Source organism: Silurus meridionalis, chromosome 9 (genome assembly GCF_014805685.1).
Source record: "Silurus meridionalis isolate SWU-2019-XX chromosome 9, ASM1480568v1, whole genome shotgun sequence".
In the NCBI taxonomy this organism is placed as follows: Eukaryota; Metazoa; Chordata; class Actinopteri; order Siluriformes; family Siluridae; genus Silurus; species Silurus meridionalis.
Genome location: NC_060892.1, coordinates 10,058,757 through 10,074,334, shown reverse-complemented (window position 1 = coordinate 10,074,334; position 15,578 = coordinate 10,058,757). Strand labels below are relative to the sequence as shown.

Sequence of the window (15,578 nt, the reverse complement as noted above, 5' to 3'; positions counted from 1 at the left end):
CAATACTTTTGTCCTCTATTGTATTTGCTTTTTAAAGGCCCCTTTGAATGTGAATTTGGATCAGGGGGCTTCAAATATGTCTAGGCAGCCTCAAATTTGTCAAGATAAATTAATTAAATTATTGACCCTGACCTGACACATTCAGAATCCAGCTTTGGATATTTATCAGTTCAGGCACATGGATTTTATCTTTGTTTATGTTTGTGATATAAAATATTGCAAGTAATTTCTAAATATCACACTAAGTACTTTTACTTTTGCTAATTTAATCGGAATACGGTGCATACACAGTAAACAGCTTAACATTGTGTACTAAGTTATCCTCGTGGCAAGTCATCAGAAAGCCAATGTCTAACAAGCTAGTGCATCTCCTAGCACCATAAGGAGCAGTGTTGAGTCAAAAGATCTTGAAGCCTTTAAGGAGGGTAAGTGTAGGAGCTCTGCGCTTGCTCTGGGCTCTTGAGGACTTCACAGTCACCAATTTGGCTGTGGCCGGAGTGGGCAGTTCCTTAAAGCAGGGTGAGAGAAGTGTGGCAGAGGAAAGGCTGATTGGTGCTTTGTCTTCACTGATGTAAAGAGACCGGAGTGAAAGGCTTCTCTCTGCCTCACGCCTCACCTCTCGGACTGCTTTATAAAATACATTCCTTACAGATGCAAAGTCCAGACAGGCGGACACCTCAAAAAACAGGCAGCCGAAACGGGTAGCCAGGGTCTCACCATCTGTCTTGTTCACTTGTCTGAGACACAGAGAGAGAGGGGAGCAAAAATTTAACAAAAGTTAACATTAAAATATAATTTATCCAGAATTCAAATCTCATGCCAACGGAAAGAACTTATTCACTGGGGTAACCACATGCACCCATTCCATTTGTGATTTCACACACCCACTTTAACTCAGGAGGGGATGATAATTAGTTGATTAAATGGATCACATGTGTTGGGTACAAGGAAGCAGTAATACAGGTATTCAGAGAACAAGGTCGAGAGCCTGTGCTTTATATGAGCCATTTAACAAAATGTAACCAAATCCAAATGTTTGGTGTTCATTATTTTCTTTAGATCTCCACTGAAGCTATTAGATAATAGAAATTCCACCCAAAAACTTGTACTTAATTACCCAAATGTTCATATAGTTAACACAGCAACTGATATAAAAGCATGAATCAACACATTTAAATTTTTAAAATAAACACAATTCTTCTTCAAATTTTGACAAAAATGTCATTTGTTGTTATTTAATTCTTGCATTCTTTCTTTCAGTTTTCATGACTTATTTATATCAGTATAGTCACTTTTTAATGTATTAATGCTTAAATATTAGCTCTAAATGACAACTTATACAACAATAATTAGAATAAAAGATTATTTAGAGATAATAAGATATTGTATTTTCCCATGATGTGTCCATGCTGGTATGCTCTGACTCGATCTGGATGCGTTTTGCAGAAAGTGTGTGGTCTGATATCTATGGAAATATTTTGGGTGAAACAGATTTCCATTACTTCTCAACACCATTTCTTTAATCGTGTAGCTCCAGGTCAAGACTAAAGAAGCACAATAGACCAAACAAGTCCAGATTTGTTCTAAGGGGAACATTGTGTGAATTTCATATTTGCCAAACCATTCTTTCAAGATTAATCGACTCCTCAGCTCACATAAACACACACACACATCTCTAACCTTGGAGTCTATATAAAAACCTTGATGGAATATCAACCACACACATAATGAAAGGTTAAACATTTGCTTTCACACTTCACTCCATAAAATGAAGCTTTCCTTAAAAACCTTGCATAAACTACCACTTATCCTCTTGTATAAATAGTGAGCAGTGCACATTTACTGTAATAAAACCCAGATGTTAGATGCCCATTTTTATCTAAATACCACACATGCCATTCGCATTGGGGAGAAAAAAAAAGCAAAGACTGCAATAGGCAGACAGCTTTCAGACAGTCACTTAAACAGTACCTAACTTAAAATTTCTTGCAATAAAAACCCAAAAAACAAAAAAACAAATAGAGTTGAGATAAAAGTGATTTGAAATAGACCTGTATCTCTCCATGTCCAATTTGTTGCCCACTAAAATGATAGGAGCCTCAGGCTGCAGGCCTTTGGTGTACAGTGTCACGGCCTCCACATACTGCTGGCATACTTCAAAACTAAGTCTGTTATCAATGCTATAGACAATGAGAAATGCACTGGCCCAGGCCAGGTAGCGATCACAGTTCACTGGTCCATCCTGAGGAAAAAGAAAATCAAATAGCAGGCTACGGTTGTTTGGAGGTTTTGTTTTACTTAAAAAAAAAAAAAAAAACTACATTTTTAATTAGCTAAAAATAACTCTGAAATGTAATTGCACATAAGAATAATATTATAATAATCAGGGGTAAATCTATGTACAAAAAAAAAATGTAGCATCATGTTTATTAGATCTAAAACTCTCTAATTCCTCCTATGCTAAAAATGTACATATGGCAAATCATTACCTGGTCTGCTGTGTCCATTATTTTGACCACAACTGGTTGTTGGTCCACCATTTCTTCTGAGGAATAAGTGTCCTCTACAAACGTAACATAGAAAGCCTTTTTTAGGCCAAAATAGTTTTATACACAACATCTCTCATTACTTTTCTAAACTGTGCACTTGGTTTGTGTGGCATTTACATTACACATGTTGATGTAATGGCTCAGAGATTCCTTTCTAAAACCAAAGCAAACCATTTAGTCTCAGCTGTCCATCTGGTTACCATATGATGGGCGATTTAACAGGCAGTGCTTTTATGCAAGATGACAGAATAATATATGGGAAACTCTGACTTATAACCTCGTTTTGAAAGGTTTACATATGAGCTTTGAAGTGTTGGACATTTTTCTTCATCCTGAATTCGCTGAATTACACTGGGCCAATTGTTCTTGATTTAATTGACCAATTTATTTCTGAACTTAGCCATAAATGATCAGAGAACAAAAGAAGGAAATTCTGGATACATTTAGTGCATTTTATTGGTTTAAGGTAAAAGTAAAAACAGTGCAGCTCACCGAGGTTTGGGTCATATTCACTAATAAAACGCTTTGTGAGGAACTTCACAGTGAGAGCTGCAAAGAGGAGAAACACAAACATCCTGTGACTACAAGTAGTAAATTGCTACCACTTATGTAAGGTTTCTGTAGGGCAGGGAAAAAGCCCCCAAAAACTTACTTATATGGTATCAAATTGAAGTTGGAAATAATGATAATAATTATAATAATTATTAAAAAAAGATATCTTCTGTATATTTTAGGAAAAAGATATACATTTCTCATTTTATTTACAGTCATGAGTCATCATTGTATTAACCTACATGCATTAGCTTGACTTTTTATACATTTATAAAAAGAAATGTATAAAAATATATTCATTCATAAAGATTCATGAATCAACCAGTACATTCATATTACAACAATATAACTCATAAAATACAACTACCAACTCACAGCTCATCATAATGTATAGATCATCAAAGTATTAATCTATTCTTAATCTAAAAAGTTTATCATTACAACCACAGTTTTAGAAATGAATTCAGTCTATAGTTTTAAAAGTCCTACCTGATTTGCCTGAGCCCATTGCTCCCAGGACTACAATATTGCACTCTGCAGGTTCATGTTCAGGTACAATATTGCAAGTTCTTGCTTTCCCAAACATCATAGACATCCTGAGCAGGACAACAATGATGCATTGGGGAACAAAGGCTTGATTCTTAATTTAAAAAAATAAAATAAAATAAATAAATAACAGCCTACATGCTCTCTTAGCTCCTTGTCAGCTTATCATAGATGCTTTCCTAGATGCTCCTTCGGAAAAACAGCTGCATCCTTTTATGCTTTCCCAGTGGGTGACATTTCTTAATAGCAAGCAAATCCAACACACTCTACATTCTTTTCAAGTGTGTAGATGTGTTGATTTAGTTGGAAAAGACTTCTTGTTAAAAAAATGAATCGTATTTGGTGAGGCTGAGAGCTGCAGAACCTGAGAACGACAGCACTTAGAATTTCAGCTGCCTTGGTGTGTGTAGGCTGGAGACTGCCTGCTTGTGACCATCTGGAAACCGCACCTCCGAAAGGAAGAAAGCAATCTGGGGTCACTGCTCGCCTTACCCAAAATAATCATGTGAAAGTTTCCTTCCTTGGGAAAAAAACTGAATGTTTTAAGCTTGTTGAAGGGGGGAAAACAAGCCAAGACTCTTTACAGGGTTCCACTATGAGTAATGGAAAAATGTTGATCATATCTTTAAAACAATATGATAATCATATCCTTGAAAAAATAACAATTGTTATAATAATGAGTATAGGTTTATGGTAAGTTTCTCTGTGTTTTAATGGTATGTTTCTCAACAGGAGTAGAGTCTGAACCTGTAACTGTAAAATAAAAGGCAATTTAAATCATTAGAACTTGATGGAACATTGTTTAATTAAAGCCATGAGACCGATTTACAATTTATTTGGTCTTGAACACCTGCACATTCATTTACTTATCAATTTATGTGCCAGTGGCATAAGGCATAAAATCATGTAGATGCAAGTCAAGCGAATCAATTAATGTTCTCATCAAAATAGGCAAAAAATGCGATGTCAGTGACTGTGGCATGGTTACTGGTGCCAGATGGGTTACTTTGGCTATTTTGCTGATCAGTTTCTAGAGGTTACTACACAGAATAAATACAGTATTTTAAATAAGCAAAAAAAGATTTCTACAAAATCAAGAAATAAAGAAATAAACCGAATAAAAATATGTAGCAGCATTGTGTTTGTGGGTGGAAACACCTTGTTGATGAAAGGAGGACAGGAGGAGAATGGAAAGACTAGACTGATAGTAAGTTTTCAGTAAGGCTATATTAAGTTAAACACTTATTCTGTCATTCTGTCTCATACTGTCTTGAGCATAAAAATATATCTAAGAATGCATAGTAAACCTTGAGGCAGATGTGATTGTGTCAGCTAAGAACAGGAACTTCTACACTGGCCACAGGTTCACAAAAAATGAAAAATTAAAATTTTGAAAAAAGACAATGTGTGTTGTGTGTTATTGAAGGTCAATCAATAAACTAAAAATAGTATCTGTTTTATTTTTAGTAAATACAAGTGAGAAATTTGGTGTGTCTAAATGCCAAATAATGACCTTGGCTGTTTCACAGTTACTGTTAACCCTAGTGATGCACCTGTGAGTATCAGATTTACATACTTTGCATTGCTGTGAAGAACAAAAGAGGATTAACCATGAGTAAAATAGCTCCCTCCTGTAGCACTAGCAACCCGTCTGCTTTCTGTACAGCTGACTCTGTTACTGATGATGTATGATGAGTGAAACTCAGGCAGTGCTTTTTGCTTCTATTTATAGCCAATTCTATTCTTGAAGCCGTTGAGGGAAACAAACAGTGTTTACACAGTCAAGTACATTTGTTTTTTTCCGGCTGAGGAGCAAGCTAGCTAGTTCTATCACTGCACTGTGCACAGTACAATGTGATCTAAATTTCATTGCCATCAGAAGTTTGGATGAAAATCGTTTGTTGTCATGATGGAGCCTAGCAGCTGTGCTGGGTTAGAGTTAGTACATGCTGAGAACGGTTCTCCAGATCATGTCTCCGAAGGTGCAGCAGTAAGAGTGAGGCTAGCTGGCAATGTTTTCACAGTGGATAAAACTCTGCTGGAAGACAACTGTGAATATTTCCGGGCACTTTTCCAATCAGGAATGAAGGAATGCCAGCAGGAGGAAATTTGCCTTCAGGTAGTGAGTGCTCGTGGCTTCGTTGTGGCACTTCGGGTGATTAATGGTGAGAGACCTATTCTTGATAGTGATGAAATTGTTGAAGCTGTAGAGTGTGCTGCATTCCTTCAGGTGAAACTTCTTGCTATACATCTTGTGAACATAATTAATTCTGATAACTGCCTCCTCATATATCACTCAGCTGCTGCTTATGGCTTATGGGAACTGTTTGAAAGTGCAGCTTTGTTCATTTGTGACATGTACCAAGACCTTAAAGAGGATGTACAGTGCTTGCCAAAGGAACTTACTGATTATATTGAATCTCTTATTCCTAGTAAATATGTTATTATCGGGACCCACTCACCTACCATTAAGCTGCTTCAGGATTTTATGAGGACAGTATGTTACCTTGATGAGGATGACAACGAGTGGAAAGTTCTTACTCACCTACCACTTAACACAAGCACTACCATGGCTGGGGTTGCTGTACTTGATAACAAGATTTTCATTGTTGGAGGGGTGTATGACATTAGCAAAAAAGTTGTAGACTCTGGCTTCTGCTACGATGTGACCTTAGATACCTGGACTCCATTTTCAAGCCCACAACAGCTCCGTTATAACTGTACCCTGGTGGGACATGAAGGCTCTCTTTATGTGCTGGGTGGAGAGTTTAATAGATCCACCTTGTCATCTGTAGAAAAATATAACGTGTCCACAGACACATGGAGTTTTGCTGCTCATCTTCCTAGATCTGCCTCTGCTGTAGCTTGCACAATGACAATGGGTAGGATATTCATTTGTCTGTGGAAGCCAAAAGATGCCACTGAGATATATGAATACCTAGTAAACAGGGACGAGTGGACTTTAGTGACTACACTCATAAGGCATCAAAGTTATGGCCACTGTATGGTGGCACATAGGGACAATTTGTATGTAATGAGGAATGGGCCATGTAATGACTTTTTGAGATGCATGATGGACTGTTATAATCTGACCTCGGGTCAGTGGACAGCCATGCCAGGACAGTATGAGAACAGCAAAGGAGCTTTATTCACAGCAGTAGTGAGAGGTGATTCTGTTTTTACGGTGAACCGCAGAGCAACAGTGGAGTATGCCATTGAGGACAACAAATGGAGGACAAAAAAAGAGATGACAGGATTTCCAAGAATTGGCTCTATGTCGACTTTTCTCCTGAGACTGCCAAAGAAAACCAATGAGGCTCTGGGAAAGGAAGATTTGACAAATGGCCAAGTTTTTACTGCCTCCTCTCACGTCTTTCCAAGCTCATCTGTAGAATGCTGTTATTGACCTCACCCGGACTTTAGAGAAGTAATTAATTTTTCTGATGTTTATTCTGTATGCTTACATGTACCTGTGTTTTGCATGGTGTCCCCATGTCCTTGAATGTTTTTCTCTGGGTTTTATGGACCCCTCCCCACCTCCCAAAACATGCCAGTCATAATAGCTGGTTTATAATAGCCCGAGACTTGAAAGAGTATGTGATGTATGTGTGAGTGTGTATGTATTGTGCCCTGCAAAAGACTGGCACACCACTCAGGACATTTTCCCACTCTATGCTTTGCTACAGATTCAGGACAAAGCAGTTGCTGAAAAATGCATGATTAAAGCATATAAAGCTTTAAAATAATAGGAAATGTGTTCTAATCTGACAACGCACAAATAAAATACATTTAAAAAATTTTTATTTCTAAGGCTATAAATAAGCTTCATTACCCACAAAATAATTTCTGCAAGACACTGGTTTGCAGTTTGGCAGTCCTGAAGAATGTTAAGGTGAAAAGACAGATAGTACTGTTGAAATAATGAGTCATTTTGCTCAAATTATACAGTCCTCAAAAACACATTCCTATTTTATTTGTGCTACATGTTACAGGTGCAAGTTTGGCTAGAGTCACATAGACATTAGTATTAGATTTCCTTGATGATTACTCAAAAAAAATATCTTTAATTCATTACTTACATTCTTACCGTTGATAGACAAAACAACACAATAGTCTAAACAATACAATATATTGCAACTAACTGCAAAAATCTGACAATGCCGGAGCTGGTTAAACTCACTGGAAGCAGCTCACATTTCCTTAAAGGCAGGGAATTAGAAGTAGAAACAATGATCACTGTTTTGGTTTTCTTTAATCATGCACTGTCGGCCAAGTGTTTCTTGGCAAGCGGTCGATTTTAATTATGTTCCATTTCTAAGAGTGACTGAAAAGCTTAGTTGTGGACATTTCATTAAGACTAACTATTTTAAACAATCACACACTCACTTTGTTCATGGAGACGCCTCATGACAGGGTAATTATACTGATAGATGAAATAAAAACACATAGGAACAAGGACAGAGAATACTTTTCCATATATGTGCAGTGCGCAACAATTTTATCAAGGCCCCATATATAATTGTTCACCAACAACGATATAAAAAAAAGTACTGTATGGAGTATCAGGTAACATGCATCATGAGCTCCTCCAGGGCACGATCGCAGTGGTTCTCGTGCATCAGTAGGACTTCTTTGATAGCATTCGGCTGAAAGCCCATCTCATGAAACTGAGTGAGGAGGTGAAGAAACTCTGCCGCCTAAAACAAAACCCAAAAGACCGTGTTTGTAGTGGAACTCAAACAAGTCACATACAACGGTCAACAATATTCTTACAATAGGTACAGCTAATGGAAAATAACTAATTAAAAGTGATTCATTAGGTTAATTAACTGTAAAATTCAAACATTTTAAATTAATAATAATACAAAGAAACAATTTGGATTTAGAATATTTAATAAACAATTACCTTTGTCTCACAGTTCTGAAACATCTCCAGAGCTTCTTCTACTTGAGTTTTATCGTAGCCAAGTTCACACAGATGGTCACATGCCACCAGGTAACTTAAGATCTATAAGACATCATCCATTCATCTGATTGTATACTTTAAGTAAAAATAAATCAGAAATATATAGAATATAAAGAAATTGTAGACAATTGTAACCTCCAACATGGGTATGATGATCAGGTCAACACACAGAAAGGATTTTATTCCAATTCCACTGAAAGAAGCCCCACCAACATTTACAGCCTAATCTACATTTTAGAAAAAACAACATTACTGCAACATTTGTAAGATTTGTTTTCAATTACAATTACATTTTTTTCAACTTCAATTATCAGCATCATTTTCATCAGTCTCACTTTCTGATGTAAGTGTCATTTCATTTTGACAATCCAGGCTCTTGTTGTCCCCTTAATTGACTGATCAGCATTGGTATGAAAAGAAGCCAAAGTGACAATACACTTTTTATGCCAGCAACTTCCATTCAATGACTGCAAAATAATATTTTGCATGCTCAAAGTCTAGTGTGATCACAGCTTAAATAATTAACTGACTGAGTTCTGTCCTTGATTACTTGTCTACTTGATTAAAACTTAACACTGCTATCTGATCTCATTATAAAATTATCAAACTGATTGGGTGTATATCTGTTTTGAAACTGATGAGGCAGTTTCAATGGAGGGAGTGGGTTTGGTTGGTAGAAACGATGGCAATGATCATTTAATTGGAATTGCAATTCACCTTACAGGCAGCGAGGGGTTCAAATTAAATTAAACACAGCTCCTTTAAAACTATAATGCTGCTACCACAAACCCACTGTTATATTTTAAGTAAATTTCTCCACAATTCGAACGCTGTTAAAGCCGGCTTTGCTGTCTTCAAATTAGTCTTGACGATGAGAACATTTAATGCAGCTGGTGGTGGAAACTTAGAGAGGCATGGTATTTATTTTGCTGTGGTATGCTATTTGTACACACTCATCATGACCAGAATTAGATTAAAAGTATCTGAAAACAGATGTTTCCTGAGAGAGGAGCTTCATAGTGAAGGAACAGGTAGGTAAATAAAACATCTGGTTCTGGTGGAGGATACCATATAGTGACTTCACTGCAGAAAAGTGTATTAAATTTCCATGTGTGTTAGTATGAGGATTTACTCAAAGTAATGGACTCTGGCACTGGCTGTACCATAGATGTAAATACTGGAAGCATGTGTCCAGTGAGGTCAAAATGAGGGCAGTGTAATAAATACATCTTCTTAAAAGCATTTTATTTGCCTTGGTACAAATACTTGAATAGTTTAAAGATGTACCATGAAATTCCTTGAACTGCAACCTTATGCAGATTTGCCCATAATTCCAAAAAAGTTGCATGTTTCTAAGTTCCATTATTTCATAGTTATAAGTTCCATGATTTCATAAATGCTATAGAGCATGGGTTGGTGTAATGGCTGAGGGAATGTTATGAGATTCAAGACCACAAAGGATGCTCAGTGGGAAATTATAATGAAAAGAGTTCCCAAAGTTCCAAACCTCTGAAGAGTAGCAGCACCATGGCAGCACCATAACCACTCTATTAGAGCAGGGATGTAAACACTCTGAAAATAACTGGTTATACTTGTGTTTATATTCCAGCGTTCAAGCCAAGCTTCAGTTCATACAGGGTTTCATTTTTACAACAGCATATCATTCTATAGCTCGTATCATTTGAAGCTAGATCATCATTTGATCAGAAGTTTAGGAAGGCAAATGTTAGTACTAAGTACCTGTTGTTGACCAACTTTTTTTTAAACCACCCTCAAACATCCAAACAATAAATATATAAAATAAAATTTTTTAAAAACAATTGTACAAATACTACCACATTACATAAAATATCAACTATGCTTTTGACTTCAAGACTATTCAGACATACTGTATCACAACGATTGACATTTTTAATAAATATGGTGGAGTACAATGTAACAATCAACATTACCAAAAATCTTCCACATTTATCTAACCAAAGAAGGTAAAAACTAATTATTTTACACTAAAGCATAAACATGTGTTTCACATATAAATATGTATTTCAACTACAGGTTTGACATACATTTCTTATGTCAATTCTGCAACACAATTAATAAACAATTTCTTCACAGAAGCCACTAACCTGCTCTGAGCTCCAATGGCCCATTTTCTGCAGGGCAATAATGGCTGTCCGTAGTGGGTATCCATGCTCTGTAATGGTCCCCAAGAGCTGGCGTTCTTCAGGGCTGAGAGCTGAGAGCAGTTCCACAGAGGAATCATTGACTGTTGCATGGGAACTGAGGGGACGTGTGGGGGCCAGGGGCATGCTGGAGTTAAGGCCTGGAGACTGAAGGAAAAAACAACACTGGTTTGGAAAGTCAGTTTCCACCAGAGAGGAAAAGAAAGGAAAGACTGTAATGGTTTCAAGAAATCCACAATATAAAAATGTATAGAGACCAAATACAAAAGTGCTATTTTATGTCTACTTTCTCTAGAAATGTATTTTTCAAATCAATGTGGCTATATTTATGGCTATTATTGCGAACCCTGTGTAGTAGCATTAGTCATGGACTGTTGGGAAAAAGGGAAATCATTCTGTTTTTTATGTCTTTTATGTCTTTCTACTGTCATGGAAAGTTTTATTTAATAGAATTTAGTTTTATTCTTATTTTTATTTCTCATTAACTCAACATCTATGATGTCATGGACCTTGATAGCTGATAGTTCACCTCAATGCTAACCTTGAAACTTAGCCTCAGTAAGAAAATATTTTAACGGACAGTTCCGTGTGCTAATGCAAACCAACTTCTGACAACTTGGGCAGATTCCAGGAAAAGTCCTTACACTGGTTATTAATAGCTACTTCGATCTTCAGGGACAGCTAAGAAATGTGGATTAATGCAGAAGTAATAATAGCTGGGAGATGTCAATGATAGAATAACAGGATGATGTTACCTGAAAGTCAGCACTATTAATAGCTATCACTAGTAGCCACAAATAACCTAAACATTAACCCTAACTACTAAATGCACTTAGCACAGGACTCTCAATAGCCAATTCTGTTATAAAAATATCCTAATAATTGGGGTTCTGCTGGTTAAAGCTACTTAAGATGCAGCTAGTTGTTGAATTTGAGCATAACTTTTATAGGCTTAGGTCTTTTATTGAGCATTAGTCAGAGGAACGTGTGTGTATACAATTTGAAAGGTTGTGCTCAAGAATGTGTGACCATAAAATAATAATACTATCAAATAATACACAATTTAAAGCTCACATTTAAGATGCATTTATCTAACCTCTGTGACAGGTGTCACCTGTCCAAAAGTCAAAAGGTGTTGGCTTGTTGAAAGCTCATGAAATGAATCTCCATGGTTGTGAATTTTCCATAAGTTTCTTCTTTGTGCTTCAGAATTTGGAAGAGAGCACTGTAGGAGGCTAGAGCACTGCTGTGAAGGTAATTTGAGCAGATCTGAAGAGCAACGAGAGTAAACATCTATCCTATCTAGCTCTTGTCTTCTTAAACCTGACTTGTTACATTTAAGTTTGGTGAAAGAAGCCTCCTCGTTATTAAAAGAGTCATCATCATCTGAATCTGAAATGTTGAACCTGACTCTGTCATTCATAGCATTTAATTGAGCCGCATTAAGACTATGGCTGCGTCGCCGAGGATTGGGTTCCCAGAAGTCACTGATCCAGCGGCTGGCCAGCCTGCTCTGCTGAGGACTGCTGAACAGCATCCAATATGGAGGGCAAGTCGCTGCCATCTTAGAGGCCACACTGGGGCAGAGCACATTAGGCACACTACAGCCACCCTGCATACAAGTTAGAACCCAGTTCTCCAGCCTGAAGGTATACTGTCAATACAAGAGATAAACAGGGAAAATTACATAAAATAATTGGCCTTACTTCATATTTCTGAACATTATCATCATATCTGAAATTTATATTCATAAACTCTACTTAAAGCTGAAGTGAAACCCACAACATGTAGTTAAAAATGTCATCATCCACAATTAAAATAATATTTAAAGTAACCCAGATGCTTGATGAACTACGTGTTTGAAATGGAGAATGAAGTAATTCATGCAATTTCCTGTTTGAATTCTGTCAAAACGCCAGAGTATATAACACAGCATGGATCTAAGACATGCTGTAATGCAATGTGAAGCCCACTGGACACAAACTATATATCTGCATCACCACTGTGATGACTGAGAGAACCCCAATTAAGCCGTTCAGGGGGAATCAAAACGCCAGCCAATCTCAACATAAAGGGACACCAATTGTTTTTTTGATAGACAAGGGAAAGAATGAAAGGAAATGTTTTCCATAAAAGGCTTTAACAAGCTCATTTCAGATCAGTTAGATGCCATTGGATATCCACTCACATTAATAGCAAAACATCGGAGTTGAATTTCTGGCATTTGATCAAGAAAACACAGCACTATCTGATATGAAGAACAGCCAGCAGTCCTTTTTAGTGCAAGGTTTTGTGTTGCAATGCTGACTTGGAACCTCGTGTTCTGAGCAGTGCATCCATTTAAATAAACTCGCCAACAGCAAGTTGGCAGCCATGGTGATGAGAGGCGTCTACGTTAAATAAAGAGCACTGCATTGACAGCACATCAGCACACAATGAGTGATTTTGTCTGTTTTTTTTTTTTCTTTAATGCTGTCAGTGCCTAGTGCTAATTAAATTAAAGAAGAAAACTATTGGTGCCAGCAGATGTTTTAGTTCAGTTACACTGATCCAACAGTGAAGCCAGAGCTATCGGAGTCCAGAAAAGCTTTTCCAAGAACAACACTTTTGGAGAAATTAATCTCAAAGTCCAGAAGGATGACATAATTTGGTTAAAAAAGATTGATAGTACTGTCTTTTGGCTATAATTCGAATACAGTGTGTTTACAGAACTGAACTATCTGTGTGGTTCTGTAGGGCTGTAGGTACATCTTGAAATCTTGAGATTGTGCATCATGAACAAATCCAGAAATGTCTACAAATAAAACACCCAGAGAATAAATGTCATATAACAAAGTGAGCAGCTAGTATGGCATTTGTACAGCAGGTAGTATGTACAAATGTATAAACGTGTGTGTATTTTTGCCTTGTACTGGTTGTATTAACATTGCTAAAACCAGGCATCACTTGCTAATGTTAATGACATGCAGCTAACCTAAGAAGCATCACTTTATAAATATTCTCAGGCTACTTGCTACACTGTTTAGCAGAACACTTCAGGCCACTAAGCAATAAAAAGGGAGAAATTCCAACTGTGGCATTTTGTAAGTCGTTTAAAAAAAGAAGTGGCCTGTCAGTGTCAAACTGCTCATGTAAATGTAAATAGTCACAGCTTACAGATAATTACCCTGCCATTAAGAACTAATACAGGCTGCTTTTGCTAGCAGGCCAAAATGTAGCTTTTTTCCAACCTCTGTTTCCTGGAGGATCTTTAGATAGTCTGGCACAATGACTTCTGGCGCTGTGACAAGTTCCACCTCCTCTCTGACCTTTCCAAGGAAACCCAGAGGGATTTTCATGGGCACATCATCCAGCCAAGACATTCCCCCTTTCACTGAAAACACAACCAACAAAACTGTTTTAAAGAGGCATATAGATTGCTTCGATTTGGACTAAAGCTGCAGCAGCCGGCAATGATTTTCCTAAAAGCATTACAGAAGCACCTGAACCAGATCATCCTTCTAAAAAAAGACTTTTTAAAAAAGACCAAGGCTCCTGGATCTTGTGGCTTAATCACAAAATTGTGGATGCAGACAGAAGATTAATGGATTAAAGATTACACAGTTTTCACCATCTGACAGGTACAAACAACCTTTCTCCTGGATATCCTGGATCTGGGATTTTTTTTTTTTTGACAAATCCTTATTAAATGATCCAGACTGGAAAAATGTTGTTGTTCATGATCTGTGGACAAATGTCAGCTTTTACCGCTTCAACCTAGTAATATAGGTTGTATACAGACAAAATGATCATGAACATCAAAGCTTTGTTAGAAAGCCCATGACGGAATACTGGGAAATCTGTTCAACTCAAGATCCTTAACTGATCACGCTGCTTTGAAACCCTCCGAAGCAGATGGCTTTAGACCTTTAAACCAGGCCAGATGCTCAGAAAAGCTCCTAAATTTTTCTTTTCTCCTTATGAAGCAGGGCCAAAAGGTTCCATAAGTCAGATGACATGCAAATCCAATAAAGTTGGAACTGCAAACCATTTTAAAGAGAGACTTTCACATTCAGATCAAAGTAATGCAAAGTGAACTAATGAGGGATAGGAGCAACATTGCGCATGCCAGCTAATGACAGCAGGTTACCTATAGAAATGAACTGCATTTTGAACTGAAATTTGTTTTGATTGAGAACATCAGCAAGCTCAGAAATAAACCTGATTCATTATATTATAGACAGCAGACATTTTCCACTTTCTACTATATACATACATACGGGCACAATTAAGCTGTAATATGCATCTAGACAGGAGTCCAAACACAGAACACCTGGTTTACTATCTAGACCATATATAGACAAAACATTAAGACCTGCCGAAGATTCTTTCTTAGACATGTGATCCGATGTTTATACAAACCTGCAAAATAACCGTCTTACAGCCAATCAATTGAAACCCCCCTCCCCACCCCGACCACTTTACACTGGAAAGCATCTGAAAACAAAATAACAAGTAAATCTCTACTGTGGAAAATTACACCAAAAAAAACAAAAACAAACACATGTACCACCCACCTGTGCTTTCTAAAGTGTGTTAGAGTGGTTTCAGAGTGAAAGCTGTATGTGCTTGTGATGTTAGTCATCCTGCTTGGAGGGATAACCCTCTGCTCCACTAATCCACTGACATAACCCATCGTCATCAGCTGCCTGCCTGACCCCAATTCTGATCATTTACATAAAATGCATATATATGTGCGTGTGTGTGTGTGTGTGTGTGTAAAAAAAGTTTTCATGAAATTAA

General features: G+C 37.1%; 3 protein-coding genes across 6 annotated transcripts; 1 reads left to right on the top strand and 2 right to left on the bottom strand.

Moving 5' to 3' along the window:
• Positions 1-246: 246 nt before the first annotated feature.
• rasl12 (RAS-like, family 12) lies at positions 247-4,121 on the bottom strand. The gene is made up of 6 exons (XM_046857401.1): positions 3,786-4,121; positions 3,591-3,697; positions 3,042-3,098; positions 2,490-2,563; positions 2,052-2,242; positions 247-737 (listed from the first exon to the last, which is right to left on the bottom strand). Coding segments are annotated over exons 1-6 (771 nt in total). The 5' UTR covers positions 3,788-4,121; the 3' UTR covers positions 247-397.
• A 1,325-nt stretch (positions 4,122-5,446) lies between these two features.
• kbtbd13a (kelch repeat and BTB domain containing 13a) lies at positions 5,447-7,461 on the top strand. The gene has a single exon (XM_046858527.1). It carries the CDS (start codon positions 5,554-5,556, stop codon positions 7,051-7,053), a length of 1,500 nt encoding a protein of 499 aa, XP_046714483.1. The 5' UTR covers positions 5,447-5,553; the 3' UTR covers positions 7,054-7,461.
• Positions 7,462-7,592: 131 nt separating this feature from the next.
• ubap1lb (ubiquitin associated protein 1-like b) lies at positions 7,593-15,480 on the bottom strand. Of its 4 annotated transcripts, none has more exons than XM_046858528.1 (6): positions 15,353-15,474; positions 14,027-14,169; positions 11,893-12,450; positions 10,740-10,943; positions 8,554-8,655; positions 7,593-8,344 (listed from the first exon to the last, which is right to left on the bottom strand). In XM_046858528.1, exons 2-6 carry the CDS (start codon positions 14,156-14,158, stop codon positions 8,210-8,212), a joined length of 1,131 nt encoding a protein of 376 aa, XP_046714484.1. In that variant the 5' UTR covers positions 14,159-14,169; positions 15,353-15,474; the 3' UTR covers positions 7,593-8,209. The 4 variants fall into 4 exon arrangements, 2 of the variants coding, with proteins under 2 accessions (XP_046714484.1, XP_046714485.1); XM_046858529.1 differs by lacking the exon at positions 15,353-15,474 and adding an exon at positions 15,198-15,237; XR_006927030.1 differs by having other exon boundaries at positions 8,299-8,344; positions 8,554-8,840; positions 15,353-15,480.
• Positions 15,481-15,578: the final 98 nt, after the last annotated feature.

Coding starts and splice junctions, on each gene's coding strand:
- rasl12 (XM_046857401.1), bottom strand. Junction 2,243..2,489: donor TAATGGACACAGCAGACCAG/GTAATGATTTGC, acceptor CTTTTTCCTCAG/GATGGACCAGTGAACTGTGA. Junction 738..2,051: donor TTGGACATGGAGAGATACAG/GTCTATTTCAAA, acceptor TCTGTGTCTCAG/ACAAGTGAACAAGACAGATG.
- kbtbd13a (XM_046858527.1), top strand. CDS start 5,554: ATGATGGAGCCTAGCAGCTGTGCTGGGTTAGAGTTAGTACATGCTGAG.
- ubap1lb (XM_046858528.1), bottom strand. CDS start 14,158: ATGTCTTGGCTGGATGATGTGCCCATGAAAATCCCTCTGGGTTTCCTT. Junction 12,451..14,026: donor AGATCCTCCAGGAAACAGAG/GTTGGAAAAAAG, acceptor TTGTATTGACAG/TATACCTTCAGGCTGGAGAA. Junction 10,944..11,892: donor AGGTGACACCTGTCACAGAG/GTTAGATAAATG, acceptor TTTTTCCTTCAG/TCTCCAGGCCTTAACTCCAG.